At 56.2% G+C, this 19,842-nt stretch overlaps 2 protein-coding genes across 11 annotated transcripts in view; one reads left to right on the plus strand and one right to left on the minus strand.

The window, feature by feature from the left end:
- Window positions 1-1,808, plus strand: part of UPB1 (beta-ureidopropionase 1) — a 32,175-nt gene extending 30,367 nt beyond the window's left edge. Inside the window, exon 10 of the mRNA XM_082641260.1 lies at window positions 1,131-1,808. Within this exon, the coding sequence (XP_082497386.1) occupies window positions 1,131-1,235 (105 nt within the window). The 3' untranslated portion in view covers window positions 1,236-1,808. The remainder of the gene's footprint in view (window positions 1-1,130) is intronic.
- Window positions 1,809-7,113: 5,305 nt separating this feature from the next.
- On the minus strand, window positions 7,114-19,818 carry GUCD1 (guanylyl cyclase domain containing 1). Of its 10 annotated transcripts, none has more exons than XM_082640683.1 (6): window positions 19,692-19,818; window positions 14,590-14,674; window positions 13,574-13,739; window positions 12,302-12,393; window positions 10,180-10,292; window positions 7,114-9,503 (listed from the first exon to the last, which is right to left on the minus strand). In XM_082640683.1, exons 1-6 carry the CDS (start codon window positions 19,795-19,797, stop codon window positions 9,412-9,414), a joined length of 654 nt encoding a protein of 217 aa, XP_082496809.1. In that variant the 5' UTR covers window positions 19,798-19,818; the 3' UTR covers window positions 7,114-9,411. The 10 variants fall into 10 exon arrangements, with proteins under 10 accessions (XP_082496809.1, XP_082496808.1, XP_082496807.1 ...); XM_082640682.1 differs by having other exon boundaries at window positions 7,114-9,506; XM_082640681.1 differs by having other exon boundaries at window positions 10,180-10,421.
- Window positions 19,819-19,842: the final 24 nt, after the last annotated feature.

Below are 19,842 nucleotides of genomic sequence, written 5' to 3' on the forward strand. Positions count from 1 at the left end.
AAATGAATTTAGCAACGCAACAAGACACAAAAGCAACACACAAAAATCCGTTGTATTTCTATACACTAAACAATTTGAAAAGGAAATTAAGAAAACAATTCCACTTAGAATAGCATCAAAAAGAAATACTTAGGAATTAACCAAGGAGGTGAAAGACTTCTACAATGAAAACTACAGGGAATTCCCTGGTGGTCCAGTGGTTAGGACTCGGTGCTTTCACTGCTGAAGGTGCAGGTTCAATCCCTGGTTGGGTAAATGAGATCCCACAAGCCATGCAATGCGGCCAAAAAAAAAAAATTAGTATTTACCTAATAAATTTGTTATGAGGATGTAAAGCACTCAGAATAGTCTGGCACCTTGTAAGAGCTCAATAAATGCTAGTTATTATTATTTTTTTAAAAATCAAAACAAAAAACCCAACAACGCCCATTAAATGATTGTGCTGGGAAGTCCTTCCTGGTCACATGCCTCAGTCCACAATGAGTCTTGGGCCCTGGAATGCAGATGTCTGCATGGTGCAGGCTGAGGCCTGGGCTTCTGCTCTTGTTTCTCCTGTCCTCAGCTCCAGGTGCACAGCAGGCCCCTGGGGAAATTCTGTAGAGCAAAGGAAGGCACGCTGGTTCAGCTGGGACCCTGGGCAGAGGATCTCATGGCTGGGGACTGTGGTATTCAAAAGAGAAATCGGCTTTTTCTGATTGTAGTGAGCAAATATTTTATAGAAAATTTAGAAGATAAGGAAAAATACAGAGAAGGGAGAAAAAAATCATCTCTAGTCCTCCAACCCAGAGATAGATCATAGCTAACATTTTGGCATATTTCTTTTCAGTCCTATTTTATGGACTATGCCTATTTTAACATAATTGGGATCATAATGTCCATATAATTTTGTGGTGTTCCCTTCTGTTTCTCAACGTAATGTGAACATTTTCCTGCACCATAAAAAAAATTGTTTTTAAGCACTTTACCAGCTGCATAGTGTTCGACATGTAGATGGCCCCCTATTTATTTAATTATTCCCCTACGTTAGACATTAAGGTATGTATGTATGTATTTATTCATTGCTGTTACAAGTGATGCTGGTATGAATACTTTAATGGCTAAATTAGTCTTATTTCTATTGTTTTCTTTAGGATAGGTCCCAGGAAATGGAATTCACTGTGTTGAAAAGCATGAACGTCTTGTCGAGAACTGGGAAGAATCTGAGATCTTACCCTATGTGCAAGCTGATGAGTTAGCTGACCTCAGTTTCATGGATGCTCAGCAAAAGATACAACACTCCTGGATCAGAGACAAAGGACTTCGTTACAACAATCGCAGCAGCCAGAGTACCAGCATTTTCTTGCAGGAGGTTCCCTGAGCCCCAATTCCCACAAGACAACACAAAGAGGGCCAAGTGACTCCTACACACACAGTGAGTTGCATTAAGGAGAGAAAGGGGAAAAGAGAGATGAGAGCTTAGAGAATTTGACTCTTTCATACTGGACGGTAAAGTATGTCTGCTCCTTGTTCTAAAGACAGACGCTGCCCCTCTCTACCAAGGTCGCAAGAACACCTGTGCTTTGCTCGGGAGGGAGACCTATCTCTATCTTACAAGGCTGTTGGCTCTGCAGACACCCTTGAAAATGGTCTGGGACAAAGGCATTCATGGTTTTAGCTCGCAAGTCATGCAGAAATTTGAGAAATGTGAGAGACCCACAACAGTACCTTCCAAAAATATCCACCCCTCATTTCTACACCATCTTGACTTCTGGCAACTTCCCCATGAGTGTACCACGCCAACAGTTGCTCTCATTAATCTGATCAACAGAAGATGGACTAAATCAATTCAGTTTGTCTCTCGGCATTTAATTAATTTCACCCACAGCGCTTCAAGGAGCAGAATGAGTCCCACCTGCAGTATTAACCTCAATCCCACCTCCCCCACCCACCCCCCACCCCTGGGTCCTCGACCCAACAGGCTGGACAAATCCCATAAGCCATCAAGGTCTATCTTAGAAAAAGTCAAATGGCTTTCTCACATACTGACCTCTCCACTTAGCCTAGGTCATTAATCCAGGAATGGCAGGATATATTAGGTATTGCCCAGTCAATGCTTTGGCCCACAAGGAAGAAGCCTAGGCAAGTTTATCATTCGTACCCACCCTGGCCAGTAAGTTGACACTGACCTGAATAACTTCCAGGGCCAAGGTGGTATCACTGGTCACTTTAGCTACAGTCAGGGACAAATTGTGCATCACTGTTTCTAATCAATGACTACCATCACAGGGATAACTACCCACAGAATCCACCTAAATAATGGGTCAGTTATCGGTCCAGGAAGCTCCCCAGGGTAACTCAGGATAGCCTCATTTCAGTGAGGTCTCCACAGTTGTCTGTGGGCTACCCAACCTACTGGTGGTATTTGTTTAAACACTTGAAGGGGAAATTCCCTGGCGGTCCAGTGGTTAGGACTCTGCGCACTCAATGCCTAGGGCCCAGGTTCGATCCCTGGTCAGGGAACTAAGATCCTGCAAGCCACGGCGCAGTCAAAAAAAACCAAACCAAACCAAAACAAAACAAATAAACACTTGAAGGTCTGTTATAACCACCACAAAGATGCAAGACACTGTTCAGGGAGGTTGGTGAGTTCATGCATGGCGTCCACACAAGTACAGTCATCAGGGCACACATGGTGCCCCTAGAAAGAAAGTGTTATTTACAAGTGTGGGGGTCCCCCAAGAGGGACCTCCATCCGTCAAGACAGAGGTTGATAATGCCTCTAGTGTGGCCTCCTGGCCAGCTGGTAGGCCTTTGGGTTCCCAGTTGAGTTTGAATAATTGAGTCTGATCCTCATATTTGGAAGGACTGCCTGAGGGCCGTCGTCCAATCTATTCTGTTTGCCCGTGCCGCCAGCTGGGTGGCATTCTTCTTCCCCACAGGGTGACTGAGTGAGTCCTATGGGAATGGGGGTTGGGAAGGCATCTGGTGGTACTGCAGGAATTTTTCCTGGAAGATACAGGAGCCAACCACATGCCCTGCATTTCCAATAGACTTCTGGTGAGGTTAACAGGAATCACACTGTAGTCAAAGCCATCTAGTCAGGAAGAGGGCAAACCCTGTTACATTTAAGATGCTTGCAGAAGTTTGGGAGAACTGCACCAGGGCGTTTTTTTGGAAGGCTCCAGAGGCAATTATGAAAGGCAAAGATCATTCGTGATTAATGCCTGTCTCTACCTATCTCCTGGGATCTAAGGTGTTTCCTACCTCGGGGCCAGAGTTGCTGCTCCCCCTCCAAAATCAGCATAGCTAAACTCCAGTGACTAAAATGTCACTGTTAAATTTTTTCCCCCAGTTTTCTCCTTCTCATACCAAAACCTTTTGTTTGGAAGGGTCAGGTGCAAGAAGAAAAGGGCATTTTTATAAAATGCAGAGAGACCCAATATATTCCCCACTTTGTCCCGCATGCGCCGCCGTAGGGGTTCTCCTCGAGCAATGTCCTCACCCAAGTGGTTGTGGTCCTTGTGATCTAAGATCATGCCAGTCCATCAGGAGAATCAAAGTGGCTGAACCAGAATCAAGTTTGAATCCCTAGGCCCCCTTTTGGCTTGGCTTTCACCTAGAAAATGTGCCAACCAGGCCGGCCCAGAGCTGCTCTCAGGGGAAAGAAAGAAGCAAGGTGTCCAGGAATAGTCAAGTCTGAATCCCCAAATTTCAAAATAGGTCCTTATGACCTTCTTACCACTTTCATCCAGATGTCCCCAGCAAGTGGCTTTTCTAGGGACAGGTGCATTCAATGACCAAAATGCTTTACAAAAGTGTGTGGACCAGGAGGCAGTGAGGGAAGTAGAGCCAGAAACCTTTTTGTGGTGATTTTTGAGGAGGCATTCCAGTGTTGAATGATTCCAGATGCCTGTGGATGGATGGCAGGGAGTGTGGAGGGTCCACTGAATATCTTGACTTCTGCTCATTGTTGATTAGCTTTTGTGATGAAAGGTACACCTTGTCAGACTGCAAATGGCCCCAAAAGCCAAAAACACCACACAGATTAGTTTCAAGGGCCACAACGGTGTGCCTAGAGTTGGCTGATTGGAATGGAACAGCAACTCCATAACCCTAAAAAGTGTCAACCGTGATGAGTAACCATGAATAGCCCCAAGAGCAGGTGGGAGGTATGGAGTCAGAGGTGTGCCGCCCGGGGCCACACCCTGGGCAAGGTGACCTCCTTCCCTGCAAGAGAAATGGGCCAGCCCTTGGCAGGAATCATAGCTCTGGCATGCAGTGGTGGCCTCCGCATCAGAAACCACTTTTCCTTTGTGCCAGGTCCAAGGTGGTGGGTGTGTTGTCATACCCAGCCCAGTGATGAATCCAGGTGGCAGTTAGGTGGCACAGGGGTGCAATCACCAGCCTTATCCCACTTGGTTGCATCAGAGAACAGGCTTGGGCATCCACATGAGTGATCTAGATAGTTTGAAGTTTGCGGGGTGGCAGACCCAACAACAGCCCAAGAGCCAGTAAAAACACATCAGGGTTTACCAAGTGGAGGATTGGCCTAGTGCATGAGAATGGCCTGGAATTCTCGCTACTGAGCAGAGGACTCACGTCCATTTCTGGTTCTGGGCCGTGCTGCTGAGGGTAAACAGCAGAGCAGCCAGTGGACACCACTGGATTTCAGCTTAGTCGACCCATTGGTGAATAAGACCCAGGCATTTGGGGGAACTTGAGGTCACCATAGAACCAGTGGCTTTGCTTTGGTAGAAGGAGTTGGGGATGTAAGTTCCCCCTGGAGGATCAGCTGCCAGTTTTTTCAGGTAAAGCTGAGGTGTCCCTCAGGCCAGGGGAAATCCACGATGTGGGTCCCTGGATACTGCAGCTGGGGCAGGTTGGACGGAGGTGAGTCAGAGGAGAGGAGGATCTGTGCTCCTCCAGAGCGTTGGGGCCACACGCCAGGCTCCCTACCTGGAGACAGGCCCCCTGGGGCCAGTGCAGCCCAGCTCTGGCTCCAGAACTCAGAGTTCACTTCCTGGCTCTGCTGGCACAGCTCACTCCTGCAGGGCCACTGGGTTGCTTCTGACCGTGACCTGGACCAAGGATTGGGAAAGCAGCAATGATGGGTTTGGGTCAAGCTCTGTCCATAACTCTTTGAACGATTACCTCGGGCCAGTCGCTCCCCTCTCTGGGCTGCAGTCTCCCCAGTGGACTAGACCAGTGGTTACCCAAGGATGGGCATGTTTCACAGAATACCAGTGTTCCACAGAAACAAACTCTGTGGCAAAACAGTTTGGGGAAATCCTAAATGAATGGGGTCCCCCTGCCGCAGGATTATAGAGTCTTTTCTGCACATCCTAAATCTCTGGGCGGGAGCTGCAGCATGCAGTGTTTGCCAAGCTGATCTGACCAGGGCACCCCGTCATATAGAACTTCTCACCACTAGTATTCTGAAAGGCATGACTCAGGACGCGCTAGAGAGGATGGTCTCCAGAACGTTCCTAGCTCTGGTCTATGGGACCTCTAGTGATCCTTGCCTCCTGGCGTTCACGCTTGCTCTCATGCTCTCGTGCTCTTGCTCTCTCCCTCCCTCCTTCCCTCCCTCCCTCTTATTACCTCATGTCATGAGGATGCCCAGGCAGCCTGTGACCAGCAGCCCTATGAGTGAGCTTGGGAGCAGATGCTTCAGCCCCAGTCCAGCCTTGAGGCGATTGCAACCCTGCCCAACAGCTTGAGAGACCCTCAGGTAACCCCATGAGCAATCCTGGGCAAAAGGCGCCAGCTTACCTGCACCCAAACCTCTGCTTTGTCTGGCCTCTTGGCTCCCAGTGGGGCCCTTCCCAGGAGTCCTCAGCCTGTTCCCCCGCTATGCGCTCCCCACGTGCTCTGGGCAACGTACTCCACCCAGGACTCACCATGCCCCGCCCCCCCTTTGGTACCTCCTGCTTCAATGCCTCCCTCGTTCTGTCATTTTCCTTCCATAATTGCATTCAGGGGCCACTCAGAGGCCCCAAACCAATCTCTCCCATGCCTGTCCCAACCCATGATATGACCAGTCAGGATGGGCTCCTTCCCCCCGGGTGGGCAGGGCTCATGCTCAAGTGCAGAGGGGTGCGCTCCCTGCCAGGGCTCACATGCTATTGGCTACACTCATAGGACACCTGCCCTGCTGCCTGGCACACTAGCTGGGCACACTGACCTCAGGTGGTCAGCTCCCTGACTGAAGCTGTGTCCAGAGGGCTGTCCTCCAGTTTAGAGACCTCTGTCTCCACAATGTGGGGCTTGGGGAGGGGTCGAGCAGCAGTCAGGCAGCATGAGAGCACCGGCTGGAGACCAGGACCTACAGGCTCCGGCTCCATCAGCTCTCTGTAGGACCTGGGGCAGGTCTGAGGATGCCAGATAATGCAGGATTTCCAAACACTTCCTTTTTCTGTAGATTTTTTAAAAAACATTTATTTATTTATTTAATTTTAAAATTTTTGGCTGCATTGGGTCTTCATTGCTGCACGCAGGCTTTCTCTAGTTGAGGCAAGCAGGGGCTACTCTTCGTTGCGGTGCGCGGGCTTCTCATTGCGGTAGCTTCTCTTGTTGAGGAGCACAGGCTCTAGGCACGCGGGCTCAGTAGTTGTGGCACACAGGCTTAGTTGTTCCGCAGTATGTGGGATCCTCCTGGACCAGGGATCGAACCCGTGTCCCCTGCATTGGCAGGCGGATTCTTAACCACTGTGCCACCAGGGAAGTCCTTTCTGTAGATTCTTATCAAGCAAAATGCCAGGAGTCCAGTAGCCAGCAGAAAAGGGTTCAGGGTGCAGGGAGGGCTGTAGTCCTGCCCTCTGCACCCCCCATGCCCTCCTGTGGTCCCCACTGTCCCCCCACTCCTCCCCCACCCTCCCGGGTCCTCCTCCTGCCCACAGCTATGCACCATCCAGGCCCTCTCCAAGACCCATGGTCAAGGTCAAGCTGAGCTCTGAGGCTCTTCCACCTCCAGCACCGCTTGTCTGCACCTCCACAGGCCCTGGAAGGGATGCAAGCCTGAGAAGCAGGAAGCTATTCCAGTCCCAGCTAAACCTGCTGTGGCAGGTCGAGGGCTCGGGTTCCTGTGCACTGGTGCTGAGAACCCGAGGACAAGACAAGAATCACTCATTTCGCAGTGAGGATAATGTTTACTGAGAATGGCTCATTACAAACAAAATATACGTATAAAATCTCTGTAATGCAAAAGATCCCTTTTGTCCCCAGGTGGCTGGAGTGAACAGAGCCAACAGTCCAGCGTGGCCCCGTGTGTGACCAGGGGGTTGTGGTGCCACGTGCTGTAGGCAGAGTTCCTGCCGTCTGGGCTCTGTCTCCAGCCCCATTTTCATGATTTGTGCGGGAACACGACACAATGAGGTTTGCGTCCTGCCTCCATGACCCTCCCCAGGCAGGTGGCACCACCCCAGGGGCAGGCGGCTCTTGTGAATCTTCCAGACAGGTGACCTCTAATCTGCGCTTGCCCTGAGAAGCCCTCCTCCAAGCCCAGGGATTGAGTGTCTCTGATGGACAGAGGTGCCGTGACCTCTCTTTGTGGAGGCTGCTCTCCGTGCCAGCCTCACTCACAGGCAGCCATCCTGAAAGCTTCACTTCCTCTGTTTCCCTTGACACATCTGTCCTCACCAGTGTTACCCGGACCCCTCCTGAGGACACCCAAACCCAAAGCCACCATGCATGGTACTCCTGGGCGTGGGACAGCGCTCCCTGGGATCCTGGGCCACCGAGCATTAAGGCAATGGACACGAGGCCAGTCTGCAGGCAGCACTAGTCTCTGAAACCCAGGGTGGCTACCCAACCAACAACGCCTCCCTCTTGGTCAAGGCCGTCTGGTGTTGAGGAACAATGTGGTTAGGTGGTCTGACAGCCCTTGTCAGCAGAGCCCACCCCTGCCCCTCAGAGTAGCCACGGCTCCGTAGGGGCAGACGCGGAGCATGGCCATGGTCGGCAGCCTGAGGGAGGGGCAGCAGCTGCCCCACATCATGCCTTGGGCACCAGAAGACCGAGATGCAGGGTGCCGCAGCGGTGTGGCTGTTGAGGCATCCCTACCCCACTAGCCAGAGGCAACCCGAGGCGTGGGTATCCCCAGCCCCTTTGGGAATGATCCATTGTCCTTATTTTTCAGGTGCAGACCCAGGTTCAAGACCCAGCTCCACCACTCTCCTGGGCCAGATTCTGTCCGTATGGTGAGAGGCCCCTTTGAAAGAGAACTTGGGCTGGCTTACCTGTCCTGTGAAGAGAGGTGTCAGTGGTTCCAAAGTACCTACAATCTCACTATTATTGTCTTACTTGAGGTTGAGTCTCACCCCCATAAAGTGAAAACTTAAATCTCAAAAACACCACCCTCCCCTTCTCAAAAAAAAGAAAAAAGAAAAAGAAAACAGCTCTAGTCCATGCTATGGTGCCGTGCTGTGTGATCCTGGGTAGGCAACACCCCTCCTGTCAAACAGAAGAGACCCAAAGTTCTGTGCAAAAGGTCCTGATGTGAACACCAGGGTGGGTGGTGGAGGGTCACAGTACCCACCCTCCACCCAGCCACTGATCAGCCACGCAGGCCCAGGGCCCCAGCAACCAACCCTGCGAAACTTGGGGCTCCCTGCCTTCAGACGCAAGTCCCGCTGCCTGCCTAGTCAGGAAGCCTTGCGGGTGTGAGCATCTTTGGGGCCCAGGCAGCTATTCCTGGCCCTTGGGGTCAGGCATTGTGAGCACTGCTGGCCAGCAGGAGCCAGGGTCCCACCTGCAGCCCAGGTTTCCACCCCAAGGAGATGGAGTACCTGGAGGGCCGCAGGGGCCTCAGAGTCCTTTCTGCCTGAGGTCCAGCCCTCCCCAGGGGCCAGAAGCCTTGCAATCAGCTGCAGGAACTGGTCCCACTGGGAGGTGGGAGGGGGCGGCGGCATCCACCAAAGGGCCCAGGGGGGTCTGCGGTACTTCCAGGTCCCTGCAAGGCTGGAGCAGTCCCAGCCCCGGGGGCCCAGGCCAGCTACACAGTCTCCAAACAAACAGACAAGCAACATCTCTCTCAGGGCTCAGTCACCAGGTCTGTGGGGAGATGGGCTCAGGCTTCTCCCTCTGCCCTGGGTCTGGCTCACAGGCAACAAGGGCACCCGTAGGGGTGGATGTCCCCTGAGCACAGCTGGAGTCAGCCTCGGGGTCCTGGGGGAGGCTCCACTCAGATGATCCGGGGACGACCCAGCAACCAGCAGGAGTGCAGGGTAAGTGGCATGACGGCTCAGCGCTGGTGGATTAAGCAGGTGGGACTCAGCCTCCTAGAACTCCCTGGGGCTTGGTCACATGAGCCAGAGCCACAGTTCCACATCTGAGCCCTGGCAGCCCCAGGCCTGGGCCAGGGCCTCCTGAGTGGGCCCAGCTGGGGCAGGGCAGGGTGGGGTCCAAGGGCCTGGGCACACCAGGCTCCTGCTGTCAGCTGTCCAAGTAGACAAAGAGGATGTCCTCGTCCGTGCCGTAGCTGGTTCTGGCCTCCTCGAAGTTACTGATGCTGGTGCTGCACATTCCTGCTGGGGCACGAGGGGCAGAGCAGGGTCAGCGGGTGAGGCGAGCACCTGCCTGACCAGCGCCCAGGGAAGCCACGTCCCACATGCCTGGCTGCCCCTCACTGCTCGGGAAGCCCTCCTTGCCTATTGCAGCCTTTGTGAGCTTGTTCTCTGACCTTTCCCCAGTTCAGCAGATGGAGAAAGTGAGGCCCAGAGAGGGGAAGAAACACGCGCGAGGTCGCACGGGACAAGTCTGTGTGAGTCAGGGTGGTCCTTCCCCATCCCCAGGGCCACGGGAGCCCTGGGGGGTTCTGGAGCCAGGGCTGGGGCCGGGGCTGGGCAGACTTTCCTTTCTGACAAGTGTGCTGGCTGTCCTCGGAGGGCTGGCCTGGGGGATATGGAAACTGTGGCCCGTGCAGCTGAGACAGCAGGGTGGGCCCCAGGAGGTGGCAGGGGGCTGGCACAGTGTGAGGGGGAGAGGGCTGGCCTGTGATGACGGGGGCGTGGAGGCTAGCACAGCCCCAAGTTGTGGCTGGTTTCCTGCATGGCCAGAGGGGTAGCAAGGATGAGGGAGTCCAGGGGGAGGAGGGGCTCTGGGGAGAAGGCACTGAGGTAGTCTTGGCCACACCAGGTTGAATGGGAGGAGTCGTGGGGGCCAGGGGCCGCCCCGCCCACTGTTCCCGCCTGCCACACTTACGGTCAGCATAGGCCGGGTTGTTGTAGAAGATGCAGCCAGTGGCCCGGTTGTAGCCACGCAGCACGATGAAATGGCCCTGGTAGTCGGGGGTGCGGCAAAAGCAGCGGTGGCCACTGGGGGCAAAGCAGCAGTACTTGACGGGACTGGAGCAGAGGTCGCAGTGCAGCACCCCTGAGTTCACCAGCACGATGGCCACATGGCCCTGTGCCAGGTGGGCCTGGATGTCCTGCACGCTCACTGTGCTGTGGGCAGGAGGAGGGTCAGCTGGCGCCGCTGGGCCCCATTCCCCGTCTCTCAAGTGGACCCCCACTTGGACCACTGTCCTGTCCTGTGTCACAAAGCTTGGGGACATGGCTCGTGTCTGCCCTGAGCTCCTCGCAGGTGGGAATGTCCTGCTTTGTTACGGTGGCCCAGGCTCAGATGGGGGCCAAGCATGGGACCAGGGTTGGAGGGCTCTGAGTGTGCCCAGGACAAGCTGGCCCCATCAGGCCCTTCACAGGGTGACAGTTCAGCTCCAGACAGACCCCCATCAAGCGCCACTGGAGCAGCACCCCACCTCTTGACCTGGTTAGTGAATTCTTTTGTACAAGCACCCCCCGCCTTGGTCTTTTACCCTAAATGATGCGTGATTAATGTAAACTGTTGGTTTAATTTGCTTCCCAAAATCTGAGCCAAGCACGACTTCACCAGTTTCAAAACCAAGTGCTTCTCTGAAAGGGTTATTTTTCTTTTTCTCTAAGGCTCCTCGTGGCAGAAGGGGCTGCCCAGGAAGGACTGGTCAGCAGCACATTGAGGGGAACCCCCAGTTCAGCCAGCTGCTCCAGACTCTTAGGCACGGCCCCCCTCCAATGCCCCCAGAAGGAAGCAAGTCCAAGTAAGACCCAGAGGGGAGAAGGGCTGCAAGGGTCCTCTACGCCTGGGGCCCCAACATCTTCACGGGGGGACGCTCACCCACTCTGGGCCCTCCGTCCTTACAAGCTCCTCAGGAGCACACATTAGCACCTCATGGCCTGGCCCAACTCCAGCCAGGCTGAGTCACAGGACTGTCCGGTCTGTTGCCTTGGCCCAGGGAAACATGCTATTTTTCCATTTGGTCTTTGAAATGAAACAGCTGGCTGAGTTGCCAACGGTATGTACCAGAGTGGGATTTCAGCGACCGGGAAAAGCAGGGGCTGGGCTGGAAGGAAAAGAGCAGACTCCATGGGACCCCGGGGGTGCAAGTCCCAGGTTCGAGTCACAGCATGGCTGAGTTGGGGTGGCCGTGGTGACTCACACTGTTTTCCCCATCAGTTTCCTCACCTGGCGGACGGGGACAGCCCCAGCTCTCCACTCAACAAGGCAGCACCTGTCAAGTGCCACTAAGCACACATCGGCTGCCTCTCCCTCCAACATGTGCTCACGGGGCCCAAGGATGTGTGGAGACATTTTCCCTGTTTCCCAGTGGGCTTTCGTGTGCCTAGGTTACGTTACAATGAAAACAGAAATCTGGGGGAAATGGGAGACCCAAGAGAGGTCTGGGGGGCCCAGCCCAGGTCTGAGCCAGCAGGCCTGGGCGCATTACCTACAGGGAGCCCAGGGAAAGAAATGGCTTGCGTCGGGGCAAGTCGTTCGCGGTGTCTCCTGAGTCCTGCCCCCATGTGTAGATTGAGAAGGGGGATCCACGTAAGGTCAAGCAGCCCGTGGGGAGATCTGGCAGCCAGGCCTCCCTAGACAGTGTCACCCTGGGCTGTCCCTGTCACCCTCCATCACCGTGCCAGCATGTTCCCCAGGCCGTCACCCCTTTATTAGGGTCCCTGTGCTCTGTCCCATGCCACCATTCTGTGAGCAGCCCGAGGGCTGGCTAGAGTCTGTCTTGCTCACCTGTCCCTCCATCCCCCAACTCAGGATCTACCCCAGGCCAGAGTTTTGTGTATAGTAGGTCATGTAGCCCCACCTGTCCCTATTTCATGGATGGAAAAACTAAGGCCTGGGGAGGGGGGGCAAGTCAGTCAGTGCCCAGGGCCACCTGGGTAGAAAACCCCAGTTCTGCCTGACTCCCCAGCCTTTCCTGAGGCCTCCCCACAACCTGCAAGACTGTGGGTGAGCAGGTGCACAAGGAAGGGCAGGGGTGGGGTGGACTCACCACTTCTCCACCAGCACCTTGCAGGCCTTCGCTTGTGCGAACAGCTGGTTCACCCGGGTCTCCTCTGTATCGAAGTGCTTCCTGTAGAAGGACTGAAGAGAGAAGGGCAGCTGGAGAGGCCACTGCCCTCACCCCACTTGGATGAAGTAAACAGCACCTTCTGGAGTTAGCAGAGGAGCCCAGCCTGCAGGGGGACAGCACAGGCAGCATGCCTGGGTGGAAGGCTGTGTCTGTCCCGAGCGGGCAGGGCAGCTGGCCGGGAGCGCAGGACCACACAGAGAATGAGGAGGATGCTCAGGAGATGGGTGGGCAGCAGGCTCAGGCTGGCACCCTGTGGAAGGTTAGCCACCCCTGGGCTTGTGTACCCCGATGGGCAGGACTCTGGAGTGAATGAGCAAACGGGCCGGCTGAGGCCCCTGGATATCTAGCCACCACTCGGCTCAGCCAGTATATGTTAGCAAGGAACAATCTTTGTTTGGTGCAGGGGTCTTAAGGGGGCCAGAGCCCCTGTGGGGGAGGCAGAGAAGACCCTGCTCTTAGGCCCTTTCCTCTGCCTCGCGGCCACACTGACCAAGCCAGATCCGTGAGCCTTCTTCCCCTGGTCTAGGAGGTTCAGAGGAGAGTTAGGTTGACGGGCACTGGCCACCGTGCGACAACCCTCTTGCCAGCGAGACCGGTAGTGACTCTGCTCTGCCAAAGTTTGGAGTGTGGGCCGTGATCCACCCTGTGGGAGGCAGGTGAGACCAGCTCCAGCTGTGCAGGGTGGGAAAATGCACTGGGGTATGGGCAAGGCTATGCTGGCATTCTTTTTAAAAAGAAAAATAAAAGAAACGAAAGACAGTATATTGGTTTTTCTTCCAGAACACCAATGACCCAACTTGGAGCCAGCTGTCCCCATGAGAAGGAAGAAAATCGGTGAATGATGGCGGAGGAGGACAGTGTGTGCTCTGAGGCCTGGCCCGGCTCATGCTGGGACACAGGGAAGGACACAGGAAGGTCACCCAGACGCTCCTCTGTGCATCGTCAGGTGCTGTCAAAGGCAGGCGGTGGGTGTCTGTGGTGGGGGTGTCAGGAGGGACCCGGCTTGCCACTGGGGTCCTCTGAGCAGCTGGACCCAAGGTGATCTGTTCCGACAGCTCACAAGTCCTGCCCATAGCGCGTCTGCCTCGGTTCCCCGGTCTCTGCACACTGCGTGCTCACCTGGGTGTCCAGGTCTGGACCACACCCTCTTCTGATCACCACATCTGGTGAAGGCCAGTGGCCGGCGCTCACCTGGTTCTTGTAGCCCTTGTCCACGCCCAGGGTCTGAGTGCAGAAGCGATGCCTCACGCCAAAGTGGCGCATCAGGTAGGCCAGGTCAATGGTCCAGATGCTTCTGGTCAGTCGCAGCTCCTGCAGGGCACTTTCGAATTCACTGTCGTCCAGCTGGCCCAGGTAGCTGTGGGCAGATGGGCTGTTGAAGTCAGGGAAGCTGACCCGGGTCACCCTCTACCCGAGGGCCTGCCAGCCACTGTCTGAGCTCCTGCGCCCCCGGAAGGCTCTGTCCTTTGTCATGAACTCCTACGTCCTGCCCACACACTGCCAGGCACAACCCGAGGCTGCTGGGGGCACTGCGCTGGCCACGGAGTCCAGGGCCTGGATTCTGCGTCTGACCTCTCTTGCTGGCTGTGACTCTGGTCAAGTCTTGCCATCCTCTCTGGCCTCGCCAGCTTCGTCTCTAGGACCATCTAAGTGCTTGGACCACATCAGTGGTTTTCTAAGTTTTAGGCACAGAATCCTTTTCTTGAACCCTATCTTGCCTGGAATTCCAGGAGGTAAAATGGGTAAGGGAGAGGCTGCCCTGGGGTTCTAGGCTGCTGCCTGAAAACTCTGTGACAAGCAGATGGCTATGGTCCCTCCGTGCCCCAGTGGTCAAGGTTCTTGTGATATTCACGCAGCCTCAGCTCAGCGGTCAGCTCCCTAGTGACTCAGTCTCCCAAGAGTCCAAGGCCAGGAGTGGGGAGGACACCACATCTCAATCATGGAGTCACTCTGTGGGCCAGGCCCAGGCACCTGGGACTTCCTGGCCATTCCAGAGCCCTGGCATTCTCAGGACGCAGACCTGGAAGGCCTGGTCCACCGTTGCTTGCTTTTGCAGGTGGGATGGAGCCTGGATGGAAGCTGAGCCTCCCACAAGCCCCAACAGAGGAGAGCCACATGGACGATGAATCCCACCCAGGTCTCTCCCTGTGTGCCCCCCGGCAAGAGCAGGTGCTGTGGACTGGGAGGGCTAAGGCCTGCCCACTCACCGCAGCACCATCCTGGAGCAGGCCAGGCCGCAGTCCCAGTGGTAGAGCTGCTGGATAATGGGCACGGGCAGCTGCACAAAGTCCCCTGCATGGAAACACACGGAGGTCACAGACCCTGGTGTAGGGCCCACCACTGCCACTCCCACCATAATCAGCTGCTGCCCAGATCCTGCAGGGGCCATTCAGGGACCAGTGCACAGCCTTACAAAAGGCCCCCCAATCCATTCTCCTCACCACGGCAGTGATCTCCCCGAAATGCCAGTCAGAGCAGGCCAGCCCTACACAAAACCCTCCAGTGGGCTGGCTCCCATACCTCCCAGGACAAGGCCTTCATGGCTGCTGCTCCAGCACCCTCTGCTTCCTTGCCTCCCCGTATCCTCACTAGCTAACTCCTGTCCACAGACGTCACTTCTCCATGATGACCCCTGTTGTGCCTGGCGCCCCACTCCGTGCATTCCCAGCCCCACAGGCCCCTCTCCAGAGCCCTCTCTGTGGTGGGCGCTCCGAGGAGGCAGGGACAGGGCGGCAGCCGGGAGGCACTCAGCAGATATTCATGTCTGAATTCCTGAGGCCCCTGACTCCACAGCCCCCAGGGCTACAAGGAGGGGACTGTCACGTGTCTGCATGTGGAACGCTACCCTGGGCGGAGCAGAAAGGGCCCGACCTAGGCATTCCGGCATTCCAGCCCCGGCTCTGCCACTGGCCGGCTGTGGGCTAGGCCACTGACTCCCTCATGCTGGATAGAGTCTGGCCATCTCTAAAGTAGGGACTTTGGTCTGATTCAGTTGTTCAATCAACAAATAATTCCCAAGAGCCCAGTAAGTGCCTGGCATGTGAACCAGAGATGGTTGTGAGTGACACAGACAGGTCCCTGCCCTGGTGGACAGCAAAAACAAGCAGCGTAGGAGAAAAACAAAGGGCCAGGATAGGGGAAGTGGGGCGGGGTGGGTGGGTGCTGTGTCTTAGAGAGGAGAGCCAGCGGGGGCCAGGCAGGGCTGCGGCAGGCAAGCTGGCACGCGGCCTGCAGGACCCTCCTGCCCTGGGATCCTGTGAATCTGGACAGAGCTTAGAGTCTAAAGAACTGGAAGGATTTCTCTCCGGCTGTGAGCACTCTGTTCACTTAGGACGCCCTTTCAGCCCATGTGGTTTCCCTGCCTCAGGGGTCTCCGGGGGACTCTCCTGAACCCACGACTGGTCTGTGCAGAGCTGCCCTGGCCTCCACTGCGTGCACCAACCAGGAGGGCCACCCATGAATCCTGGAGTCTGTCCTGGCCTTTCAACCTGCTGGTCTTGTCCAGGCAGCCTCTTGTCTGGAGTGGGTCCCAAGCTCCTACTCCCCGTGTCTAAACACTCCCCGGCTCTCAAGGCCTGGCTCAGATGCCAGCACTTTTGGGGCCTTCCCTGATCCCAGGCTGGCCGTGCCCCTTCCCTAATCTGCACTCTGCCGGGCCAGAGTTCATGCTTTGGCTCACAGGAGGAGATCCCTGCATCGAGCTCATCTGTGCCCTGCTGGGCTGTCACACATTCCCAGGAGGCAGGGACCCGTGACTGCTCCTTTGCTGCACTGTACTGTCCTCTCTCCTATGCCTCACCAGCGGGGCCCTTGGAAGGCAGGATGGCACAGGTGAGTGCAGGCCACCAGCTGGCTGAGTCACATGGCCTCTCGGTGCCTGCTCCTTTCTCACAGACGCCAGCCCACAGGGTGCTGTGGGCACTTGGGGCAAGAATGTGTGCGAAGCCCTTCACAGGCGCTGCCGTGAGCCCTGACTTCCATCCAGCTGGGGCCAGGCACACTGAGACCAGGCAGGCTCAGGCTTTGCTCCCTCCTTCCCCGACCCCTGGAGGCTCTAAAAGGAACCCAGGCCATGACTAGAGGCCTTCTGATATTCCCCTCCACCCACTGCGATGGATTCAGCCCCCAGGGCTCCATCCTGCCTGACTTCTGCCTGTCCTCTGCCCCAATTTCTACCCCCAGCCCCTCTCCTGTTTCTGTACACAGCAGCTGGAGGGATACCTTCCAGTCTCCCATTGCTCTTAGAATAACGTCCTTATCTCTTACTAAGGCCTGTAAGGCCTGCCCCACTCGTTCACTTTGGCCCTCACCCCAGGACCTTTATATGTGCAGCTCTGGAACTCTCTTACCCTCAGTACTCAAGTCTTCCCCTTTTTGTCATTTAGGTCCCAGCTTAAAGTCTCCTCCCATGAGAGGCGTTTTCTGACTGTACCTTTGGGAGAAGGGGCTCTTCTTCACAGTATTTCCCTGTTTCCTTCACAGTACTTAGCAAAAGTAACAAAAACAAGAAAAATAAAATAAAGCTATCCTGTCTCCCCACTAGGCTGTAAGCTTCCTAAGGGCAGAGAATGTGCTAATCTTGTTCACTGTTATTCCCAGTGCTTAATGTCTGATGCTTAGTAGTAACTCAAACCTTTGCTGGAAAAAAAAAACGAACTTATTAAGCACCACTGTGTGTCAGGCTCTGGGGACGTTACAGGTAACTGAGACCAAGCCCTGCCCTCCAGGTGTTCACATCCTAAAGTAATCCCCCAACGAGCTGAGTGGAGAGAGAAGCCTATGCAGTGTGCTGTCCCCTTGTGGTGGGTGCCTCCCTCTTCAAGAACCCCTCACTGTGGCTTTAAACTGCCTTTCTGTTTTTCTCTACATGGGCTGTTTACTCCCCAGCCTTTGCTCTTGCATATCCCTTAGTCCGAAAGGTGGTCTCCCATCCAAATGCTCTGGTCTCTTTCCCTCCCTGAGGCCCTCTATATGGAGGATTGGAGGTGGTGTGTAACTTCCCCACTGGACAGACTGGGAATTCCTCAGTGGCAGGCAGACAACATTTGCCTCCTCCCAACCCTCAGACCACAGCTGGCACACAGACATGCTTGAATCGCGAATGGAAGGCGTTTTTTTTCAAAAAGGCCTTATCCCTCGAGATACCCAGGCCTACGTGTCACCACAATACTCCCCTTTCCCCCAGGCTTCCAGACTGTGCCCCTCTGTTCACAGCTCCCTCCTTGCTCTGTGGCCTGGGCTGCTCTGACACTGGCTAGCTGGGCCATCTTTGGCCAGGCTTTGACTCTTCCTGTGCCTCCCCTATGCCCAGCTGTAAACGTCGCAGAGGTCGGCGGCTCTCTAGGGCCCTCGGGAACTCTGCTGCCCCTTCTCTTCTTGCCCTGCTCTCTAACTCTTTTATCCTTACCCCACCCCCAGGGTGGCTAAACGTCCCCACGTGGCCATCCCGAATCCTGGCACAAGCGGGTCAGCCAACAGGGACCCAGAGATACTCCTGTGGGGGGTGATAAAAGTAGGCGAGGCCTTCCAAGCCCAAAGCTGCTGCCAGATGTTGATGCCTGGAGCCAAGGGACTGTCCCACCTGAGAGCTAGGGTCTGCCTGGAAGGTCCTGGCCTGGCTTCAGTTGGCAGCTGTCGCCAAGGAAGGAAGGCAGCTCACTGGCCCTGAATACTTAACCCCTCTCGGCCTCAGTCTGCTCATCTGCAAAAGTGTAAATAACATTGGTAACCGACTTTGTCATTATGAGCATTAACGAGGCTCTGCACGTAAACAACTTAGCATAGTGCCTGCCCACAGAAAGCTCCCTGTAAACGTGAGTCACTATTCCACAGAGGCTCAGGAAAGGCAAGTGTCTGATCCAAGATCACAAAGTTAGGTAACTGGAGGACTAGGCAGGCAAATCCCAGGGTAGCCCCGGGCTCTACTCCTTGCTGCAATCACAGTGTCCCACTAATGCCTTAGGGTTGGGGTCTCCTGTGCTCCTGACCTCTCCAGTGTGTTGGCACTTCACTTTGGAGTTTACCAGCCCTTTCTCTTTCTCATCAACCCTGTGCCTTAAGCAGAGCAGGAATCACTGTTTTCCCCCTCCCCCACTTAGAAAAGCAACCACCGCACTGAACGGGTCAGTCTGTTTCCGCCCCAAAGGAACTCAGGCCACCTGGGGCAGAGGAACTAGAGAGTGAAGAACTGTAGCTGGGTCTGGAAGGCCAGGGGAAGGCCCTCCCCCATTGCTCTGTACTCCCAGCCAGTTCCCAGCCCTTCTAGGCCTTAACTACCCGAGGGGACAGGATCTTCCAAGCCCCAGGAGGACTTTTCGTTTCTGGGGAAGGTGCCGCTCCTAACTCTCAACGGGGACCCTCCCACCATGACCGCAATCAGAGCTGCCTGGGGTCCCAGCCCAGGGAGTATCAGGAAACCCCAACTAACCGGGGCTGGCGGTGGGGTGGCCAAGGCGGAGTGCACACCTGGCCAGGTTTCGCTCAAAGCTCTACAGCCCGGGCCGCGGCGGCCGTCAGCCCAAGGTCGCGCGGCCGGACCCTGCCCCGCACTAGGGCGGGGTCCCCCCTGTTCCCCGGGGTGAGAGCTGAGCCCTCGAGGAGCACTGACCGGGTTCGAGCGGCGGCCCCGCTGCCTCCGCCTCCGTCCTCATGACGCGGGCGGCGGGGGGCTCCCATGGCCCCGGCCCGGAGCCGGCTGCAGCTTCGGCTTTGACTGGGGCTGGAGCGGGACCCGTGCGCGCCGGGATCCTGGGCAGCCACCGCCAGCACCAGCGCGCTGGGGTGAAGGGGAGGCAGCGGCTGGGCCGCCCCAAGCCCCGCCCTGGCCCTTCCAGGCCGCGGCCCGCCCCGCCCCGACTCCTACGCCTCCAGGCCCCCGGGCTCGGGATCTCAGCTCGTCCGGTCGCTAGCGGTCCCGGCTCCCGGGAGCCCCGCCCCTGGCCTCCCGGGCCTCGCACCCCTTCCCCGCCCGGCTCCCCGGAAGCTCCGCCCAGGCCCGGGCGTTCCGCAAACGCGGAGCCTCCCCAGAGGCTCTTCCCCGTGCAAGCTCCGCCTCGGCCCGGCCAGCTCCTCCGCCAGCCTCGGGCCGAGGCAGAGCGCGGGGCTCCGGGAGACCAAGCCCCACTCCGACCCCCTGGAGGGAAGGTCACGGGCCGCCCCCGCTCCGCTCCGTCCCTGTTTCCCTATCCGTATGGTGGGATACTCGCCTCGCTCAGGGCGCCCCTTACCCGGCGCTGCCGGGTTCTCAAGGTTAGATTGTGAGGGCAGGTCTTGACCCTCGGCCCCACCGCCTCTCGCCCTCCATGCCCACCTTGCCGTCCAGCCCGTCGCTGGTGTGGGATGCTTGGAAACGCGACCCCCGTCTGCCCTTGCCGGCCCGAGGGTCGATGTTTCCGGCGGCACCTGGGTCCGGTCATCAGCCCTCTCTTCCGGGCCCGGAACTATTATACCAGAGCCCAAGT

The sequence above is a fragment of the Mesoplodon mirus genome (assembly GCF_964341445.2).
Source record: "Mesoplodon mirus genome assembly, chromosome: 13".
Lineage (NCBI taxonomy): Eukaryota > Metazoa > Chordata > Mammalia > Artiodactyla > Ziphiidae > Mesoplodon > Mesoplodon mirus.

Excerpts from the sequence above, each read along its gene's own strand:
- GUCD1 (XM_082640679.1), bottom strand. The coding sequence starts at position 19,797 with ATGACCGGACCCAGGTGCCGCCGGAAACATCGACCCTCGGGCCGGCAA. Across the intron at positions 14,675-19,691 it reads GCGACGGGCTGGACGGCAAG|GGGACTTTGTGCAGCTGCCC; the intron begins GTGGGCATGGAG and ends GTTTCCATGCAG. Across the intron at positions 10,422-12,301 it reads AAGGTGCTGGTGGAGAAGTG|CACAGTGAGCGTGCAGGACA; the intron begins GTGAGTCCACCC and ends TCCTGCCCACAG.